The sequence below is a fragment of the Aquila chrysaetos genome, chromosome 2, assembly GCF_900496995.4.
Source record: "Aquila chrysaetos chrysaetos chromosome 2, bAquChr1.4, whole genome shotgun sequence".
Lineage (NCBI taxonomy): Eukaryota > Metazoa > Chordata > Aves > Accipitriformes > Accipitridae > Aquila > Aquila chrysaetos.
The window spans coordinates 39656571-39664931 of NC_044005.1; the positions used below are offsets into that span (position 1 = coordinate 39656571).

At 48.6% G+C, this 8361-nt stretch overlaps 1 protein-coding gene across 6 annotated transcripts in view; it reads left to right on the forward strand.

Annotated features, from left to right (window-relative positions):
* The window catches only part of SMOC1 (SPARC related modular calcium binding 1), a 139675-nt gene extending 131518 nt beyond the window's left edge, over window positions 1–8157 (forward strand). For 3 of the 6 annotated variants that reach the window (XM_030001457.2, XM_030001409.2, XM_030001429.2), the window contains 2 exons: window positions 2628–2678; window positions 4660–8157. In XM_030001457.2, coding sequence (XP_029857317.1) covers window positions 2628–2678; window positions 4660–4676 — 68 coding nt within the window. In that variant the 3' untranslated portion in view covers window positions 4677–8157. The remainder of the gene's footprint in view (window positions 1–2627; window positions 2679–4659) is intronic. The other 3 variants (XM_030001420.2, XM_030001447.2, XM_030001439.2) reach the window with 3 other exon arrangements.
* The last annotated feature ends 204 nt before the right edge of the window (window positions 8158–8361 follow it).

An 8361-nucleotide genomic window follows, 5' to 3' on the forward strand; every position in this document is an offset into this window, starting at 1 on the left:
TGAAACAGCATGTCACTTTCTACTGGAGCTGAGCAAATGCTTCAGAAAGAAGGAAAAATAATGGACAATCTAAACATTTAATTCAGTGATGTTTGGGACCCTTCTTCTTGGTATCTGCAGAAGTAACTGATTCTCTGCGTGCTTGGGAGGCTTCTGGGAGCGAGGATGCTCTGTACAACTGCTGTGCGAGCAGCTGTGTGGGAGCAGGTAGGAAGGAGCAGTCACTTGGGAAAGGCCTCTGGACCGATGATGGTAGAAAGCTAACAGTCTGAAAGGCTATGAGAAAACTGTAACCAGGTAATGACTGAGTTAATAAAAAGGAAATTCAGAGTATGTCTAATTACAATTAGATTAGAATGCAAACGAGGTCCATTGGTTCAGTGCTTGGTTTTGTTTGCCTTGTTCAGATATCCCCCTTTGGAGCTCAGCAGAGGTGCTGTAGTTTGTCGCCTTTAATCTTGAGGAAAGTTACTGATGGTTCGTATCAATCAGGACATCAGTATTGCGGTGAGAACACAAGATAAGGCTTGTGGTAGCGTGTTTCTCCCCCATCAAAGGTGAGAGTTTTGCTCAGTAAGTCTGAGGCATCGTTTCTACCTATAAAAAGCTGGCGGGGTTTCCTTGGTGCTTTTCCTTTTGAAAGACACCTGGCCTACTCCACTGTGGCTAGAATTGTTACCCAAAATAGTGTACCTGTGAGGCTGAGCAACTACTCTGCATTATGGAACTTACTGAATGATGGGACATTACCCTATAATAGCCAAGGGCTTCCCAGGTATATGTTAGTAACCGGCTGTTACCGTCTGCCATATTCCTTCCTCTCTTTCGCGTCAGCTTTATGCTTGGTGCGGCGTTGTTTTGGCGGGGTTTTGTCTTCTGTAGGTATACACGGCTGGCCTGTGTTTATATTGAAGGCAGCCGGCTGAAGGCGATACTCTCTGCCTTTGGAGTGACAGGTGATGAGCTCCAGGGTAGTTTCCCAGCACGGATGTATGGGACCATACCCACGGAAAGCACGGAGCCCTACCCGGCCGCTGGAAAAGCGTGCGCTGCCCAGCCTGGAGCATCCCTGCCGTTTCACGGATGCTCCCTGCCTTTTGTATCAACTTACGGCCGGCTCCCCGCCTCTTTCCGAAGCCAAGTACGTCTCAATTCACAGCAATGCGCTGTAGGCTTAGCTGCACTGGGTGCGAAAGGGCTTTTTTTCGGATGCCTTCGCGCTTACCCCGGCAGCCGGCCGGGGTGGGGGGGCCCGGCCGTGCGCGGCCCAGCAGCGCCCTCCAGGGCCCCGGGAGCGGCCCGGCCTCGGCGGCTCCCGCCGGCCCGAGGATGCCGCGGCTCGTAAAGGCCCTGCGTTTTTATCGGCAGCCCCCCGGGAGAGTCCCTCTCCGCTCTGGAGGAAGCTGCCTCTTGGCGACGGAGCTCTGCTTTTTACACGCGGGTGCAGAAGTGAGGGAACAACCGTTCCTCTGATGTCGCCGGGGCAGATGGCCGATACAAGGCTGGCGTCCGGGGGCCTTGAAATAACTTGCCGTGTTTACACACTTTCTCTTTTTAGCGATCTCGAAAGCCAACAGGATGTGCTTTGCGACCCATTTCAAATTCAGCCGCTGCCACCTTTCTTTCCCCCTCTCTTTTCCTTCCCCGCGGTTCCGCTTCTGTCCTGCAGCCCAGCCTCCTGTCCCCCGGGCTTCCCCCGTCTCAGCCCTGCTCTCTGAGCTTCTGCTCATCTTGCTCTCGCACGGAGCAAAGTGCGCTCTAGCTCCGAGCGTGCGCAGTACTTAATGCGCAAAGCAAGCTGTGCCGTCAGGTCAGACGCGTGCACAAATCGAAGATAAGTCTTAGGCTGGGCTGAAGCGTAGGGCGGCAACAGGCTTACTGCTTCTGGGGGGGAGCAGGAATTCCCATTCCCAGCTAATCCCTCATCTGAAATCGGACCAAGTAGCTAGCAGGAAACGCGACGTGCTTTCGAGACCTCCTGTAATCCCTGAGCTGCCTGTACCCAGGGCATGGTAGGAACAGGTTTATTGCTGAGGTGAGAACCCTTGTCACGAGCTCCATCTGGTGTAGGGTGCGCCTGCCTGTACCTCATGACACAGTCGCAGCTCTGCAGTCTGTCCCTGCCCTTCTGCCAGGTATGAGTTCAGGTCTTTGATTTTGGGCACCTGTTTGATTGTTTGGCCCAAGCTAAAGATTTAGTAAACTTGGGCTATCTGTATTGCCTACACCTTCACTCTTTTCTGGCTGCCCCCTTTCTACGTGACATTATTTTGCTTGCTGTTAGCAAAAACTGTTTTGGGAAACTTCATGGCACTACTTGCATCCTTCCTTTCTTCTTCTTCCTCCTTCCACAGTTTAGTTTAGCCTTCTAATTGTTGCTTCTTGCCCACACCAAACCTCTGGATTTCATGACGTTCAGCTACTACAACACCAGGTATTTAACATCTCTCATCTCAAGCACATTAATCTGATTCTTGCATGTGAATCTTAAGGAACGCTGGCAGGACTTGCTGTGTGCACGCTCAGAGGAGCTCCTTTGAACCTGCCCTCCAGCAGCAGACAGTGGGGAGGCTCCTTTGTCATGCCACGGCATTTATTGCCTTTAACGTGGTTCTTGGATTTTACAGGTAGCCTGAGCAGTTTCCCCAGTGGAAAAAGACAAGGCCTTAACCCTTTCAGTGAGTATCTTGTCAAAATGTTTCCTTTTTTTCTGTGATAACCATGTGTCCCAAAATTCAGTCTCCCCTGCTCTCCTATGTTCATGAATAGCAATACAGGAACAGCTGGAAACCAGAGTTGTTCATAAGAGGTGTGAATATAATAATATGCAGCTCTGCTGCATCATCTCAAAGTCCAGCACTGTGTCTTTAGCTGGGGCGGACAGTATGTTGCTAAGGAATTAGAATAGGATACAGCAGCTATGGGAGGAACACTCTCCTACCCAATTCTCACTGATTCTAGCAAGCAATGATTTAGGTGATTTGTTGTGTTTACATTACATTTCTCCGTGGACAAGTTCGCATGAAGACTCTTCTCTGTCCCGGTGAAGGTCTGCTCTCCTCTGTGTTTTGTGCCAACGAATTAATCAGGCATGAAGAACAACTTCTATTTGTTTTGCCTTTAGACCTGCTGCCTCGTAGTTTCATTGGGTGCTTCTCATTTTGGACTGTGAGAAACCATGAGCAGTTCTCCCCTGCTTATCTTTCACCTGCCACTTGTTGTTCTATAGCCCTCCAACGTATGTCTGGTTAGACTCCTTTCTGTGTTGAAAAGACCTAGGCTACGTTATTTGCTTAATGACAGAAGTCTTCCCATACTTCTTGCTATCCTCCTTACTTTTCTGGGTACCTCATCTGGTCCTGATGAGATGGGCTGAACAGAGAACTGAAGATAAAGATCAGCTAAGCCTTATACATCGATGCAGTGATGTTGCCTGGTGTGTCCTCAGTTCCGAGCACGTATTTGATTTTTGTCTGCCACTAAAAGCTGAGCGGAGGTATTCAAATAATTGCGTACTCTGGCTTCAACCTCTTTCCTGGTCACTCAGAGTGCTCAGTGTAGGACAGGTCATCCCCGCTCCCCACTGCATTGCATGTATAGACATGGAAGTCAATCCACTGTTTTTATGAGCTGGTCATTGAGCACTGTGGGAGCCTTTGGCAGAGCTGTGCAGTCAATTTCAAATACGACTATCTGGAATAATTTTGCATTTGACAATACTCACCCCCCGTGGCAGGGCACGCCAATTAGCACCGATCCCAGTGAGGCCTGTCTGGTAACCTTTCTCCTTTCCGAAAACCAAATCCACACTTCTGCCTTCTCTTCAGCATGTTTTCACCTGTAATTAATCCACAGAGCTCTCGCTCTGATCCCGTAAGAGCTTTGATTCTTTAAGAACCTTTGATGAGGGGCTTAACGAAAGCTTTCTGAAGAGACGAGCGTGGGGCTGCGCGCATCTATCTGAAGCACCAGACAGCACCCTTGCACCGTCCGCTGGGACACTAATAGCTCAGCAGGGTCCTGGCACCCTCAGCTCCAAGTACGCTGCGTCTCCGCTGCGGGTTCAGTAGCTTCGGAGGCTTCAGAGTGCCTGGTGCGGACGGGTCTCTGAGAACCACTGAGCAGGGAGACCGCTGCATGGGGCTGCTGCAGAGGTGGGGAGAGGTGGCTCGCCCGTGCCCTGCGTGCCTGCCTCCTTCGAGGCCTGCTTGCCTGCTCGGGCAGGAGGCAGCTGACTGTGGCTCACGGGGAAGAAGACGGTGGCAGGGCAGCCCGGCGGCAGGAGGCTTCTGCGTCAACCGTGGCAGGCAGAAGAGCAGAGGGAGAGATGTCGGACCAGTTGTTTCCCCAGCCTGCGTGCCCATTTTCGAGGAGGGGGAGGGAGAGGAAAGTGGTGGTTTATGTTTAAAAATACATCAGTCCCTAGGGCTCCGTGTGACTCATTCAACGCTTTTTTCGGCAAGGCTGTCTCGTTAGCCCCTGGTTGTTTTCAGCCTCACAGCTTACTCTGGGATCTCAGCCTTCTGGGGCCACGGCTGCAGCAGAGGCTGTGCTGTACCTTTATCAGTCAGGTGCCCTTTTGGTTTTAATTTGCCTTTTTTCCTCACTTTCCCTGCTTCTGTTTTGTTTTTTTCCTCCTTGCCCACCCCACCCTTTCAGTAGGTCGCCTGGTGTAGCAGCAGAAGACGGAAAGGGAAGGCAGGAGCCAACCCAAAGGAAAGAAAGATCCAGCGACAGACGGACAGACACCTTGCTGCTTGTGAGCAAGTATGCAGCATTAGCAACATCCAACGTAGCAGAAGTGGCACCCAGAACGTTTGCACTTTTTAATAATTGGTTTGGGTTTGGGTTTGTTTCTAATTGCTTTTCAATGCCATTATCTAATACTTTGGAGAGTGGGGGGAAGCAGGATCATGACTTTTTAAAATTGGAACAGCTACTGATGACGTAAAATTGAGTTCACTGGGACTCAAAGAAAGAGAATTTTATATACTGTATATAAATATATATGTAAATTGTACAGTTGTCTTGTACAGGGGTTGGAGTCACTGTTCTGTTCCTCCCTTTGCTTTTGAAGGCTGTTAGGGTTAGAGGAACACTTTGCATTTAATGGATTACAGTAATGCATTCATTTCTGCCACCAAACCATCATTCAGCTGCAAACCTTAACACCCCCATGCAAAAAGGAGCAAGTACATCAGCGTGACTTGTGCTTGCAGATGTGCACACAGTGCCCCAGGTACCAGATGCTTCTTGGGAGCAGCTGAACCCCTTCTTTTCTTGCTGTAAAGCCCTGTGCAACTCACAGACAATTAGGCTTTTGAGAGAGCACAGATTTCACCCAAGTATTGGTGCACTGCAAAGCTGCTTAAAGTAGGGATAGAAAAGGGTTGTATTAAGGACATACAGAAGTAGTTTCTGCATCTGTTGCAAATTGGGCAGAAATGAATTGCGAATGCATTACTCTCCAGGCTCAGAAGACATGCTTAGCAAAGATGTGCCATGCCTCGGGGATCTAATGCTGTAGGGAGGACGTGGGAGCTGTAGGCCTAGTAAGAGTCGGTGGAGTGAAGTCTTGCATCTTCCTCTCTGACAAAATGTTCATATATATGTTGTATGACAATAAAAATAGAGAAGCCTGCTAAAAGCAGCATTAGCCTGCCTGTTGCTTTGCTCAAGAGCAAAGAACATATTTGTCAGTGCAGAAAGACGCAATCATGCTGCTGGTCCCCAAGAGTCTGGTTTACTTATCTTTCAACACTGCAGCTTGGGCCATGCTCACTGGCGAAGGTCTGTCTGTAGTGACTATACTTGTCTTCGGTGGTTGTGAATCCCAAGCTCCTCTCCTGCACAGTGGTGTGCCTGCCTAGCTTAGAGTATCCACTTCACCAGATTCACTGTTATCAGTATTAATCACACTCCAGTGTCACATTACAATAACAGTGAAGGCTTGGATTGAGGAGCCTGGTGTTCTTGGAGGCCACAGGGGCTGTTTCAACTACCAGCAGTTTTTCCAAAGTTTCTTACTTAATCTCAGATACAGTTGTGAAGTCAGCAGCAGGGCAGGAACACCAGATCAGCAGCCCTAGGTTTGGGCAGAGTGTGATGGGACACACAGTGTTTCGCTTTGTGCATTTCGAACCACTGGCGGCACTTGCCTGTTCGTAGGAGGTGTTCTGAGCAGCCTCCCGCTTCAGACCTGGTGATCCTTGTGCCACTTGGCTCTGGACCAAGAATCTGCAGTCAGAGATGACAACATGCCATGCCAATAGGAGATCACAGCAACAATTGCTTGTAACAGCATTGCGTTACTGTAGAGACTGGGCTTGTCCCTTGAGACTTTGTTGCTTTGGTAGAGGATGTTGCAACACAGCATCTTCACTCTGTGGCATGTCATCATGACAATAGCATGAGATAAACACATCGCAGCAGGAGTGTCCTGATGCAGTAAGTTAGTGCCTTGTTGACAAAATGGAAAGTTTAAAAAAAAGAAAAACCAAAAAAATCTTTCCGTAAATAACTGTTTAAGAGTAGTAATAACTCTTCTTCTGGGACATAGACTGGAGCTAATTAAAGCATTTGGCATGGTTGAAAACACCTCTGGTAATCTCTGAAGTACATGTCGCACCACAGTAACATAAAGAAGTTGTCTCTTTAGCAACAGCAGATCCTGCTGCTGGATCTTCATAGTTTCTCACATACAATGTATGTGCTCTTTTGGCCTGCAAGCTCCCATCTTCTTGATTGCATCTTTTCTTTCTAAATGCCCAGGGCACATCTTTTGTGTGTTGAAATGATTTGGTTTAGTGTATAGTTAGAAATGTCCCTGTCACTCATTAATCCTATTGTAGGAGTAAAGAATGAATCCAGCTGTATAAAAAAACCCCAAACTTCTCCTTTTTAATATGCTAGTTTTAGGAATTAAAAGCTCTGGCTGCTGGGTTGGTGTTTGGTGTTTTTTAATGTATAGTTGCATCCAGCAAAAGCAGCCAATTAGATGCCTATAGGAGTTCTGTCAGCCCGCCACTGGCGCTGGCCAATGCCCCACAAGATTGTGGGGGGAGTGCAGAGCTGCTAACAGTCACTGCATCTTTTTGTCTGGAAATGTCAGTAAACCAGCCAGCCAATGCTCCTGCCTGTCACATAGATCCTTCTGCAGATCTCTTTTTTCTCATCCTTGTGTCCTTCCCCTCCAAAAGGCCTGCATTCACATGTAGTTTGCAATTAAAATCGGGTCAGTTCTTCAAGCAGGCTAAACAAGAGGTGGCTGTTGATGTTAGCTTTGGTATTGGTGGGTATTCATGTTGCTATGCTAGAGCTGACCTTATGGTTGGATTTGGGTCCAAGCATTATATTGCTTTCCCCTTTACTTCCATGAGACAAGTCCCAAGTCCCCGCATCCTGACTCGCTGGGTTTGCACGGGCCTCTGAGCAGCTTCTGGCAACACTTGCACATTGGCATGCAAGACCCAGCCAGCATGATTGGGTAACGTCCGGATAGACGTTAGGTTACTCGTTCTGGGTTCTGGGTTTGTTGGAAGATCGTGCAGATAGTACTGGTCCTGATTCATATAACCCATCCTATGAGTTGTCCAAACAGTCTGTACTCATCAGAAGAGAGCAGTGCCTCAGCTCCCCTTTTCCTTTGTTGCTTTTATTGCCAGATAACTGGCCAGTCCACCTGGCTGCCAGGCCAAACGTGTCCTTACCTGGCGGTGGTAAGCATTCTTCTGCTCTGCCTTGCATCAGTAGCATCCTACTGAAGCTGGGGCATGGGGAATGTCAGTGTCGTGCCTGGAAGCAGACCCTGGGCATGTCTCTCCTTATCCTTCAAGTCCTCCTGGGCCTCTCCAGCTCTACTTTGAATGACAGCTGAAAACAGCTGGGACAGAGAAGAGAACCAGGGCTCCGCAGTGCAAGTCATCTGCTCTTCCTGCCAGAAGCAAAAATCTTTCCTTTTTTGCTGATCCTCCAAAGGTGTAGTGTGTCGGAGGGAACTGCATTATGGTGGGATACATCTGTGTGAAGGCACCGCTTTCCATGGCCTGAGTTTATATTGAACTTACCCTGCCCCAGCACATTTCTGCCTATGGCATTGTTTGTTAGACTGAAAGGCATCTGTTTGATTTTGGTTTTGTAATAAAATAGATAACTTTTGCTCCAGTGTCTTGTGGTGGTTTCTTGTTGAGTCTTGATTTCCAGAACTTCTCTCTTCCACATAATATTCTGTTACCTACACAGTGCCATAGGAGAGGGAAGGGGACTTTCCTGCTCGGAGAGTCATGTGTCAGTCTTTGGTCAGGATCTGAGGTCCTTGGATGTTTCTCTCCTGTGTGTAAGCCTCCAGGCTGAATTAAAACG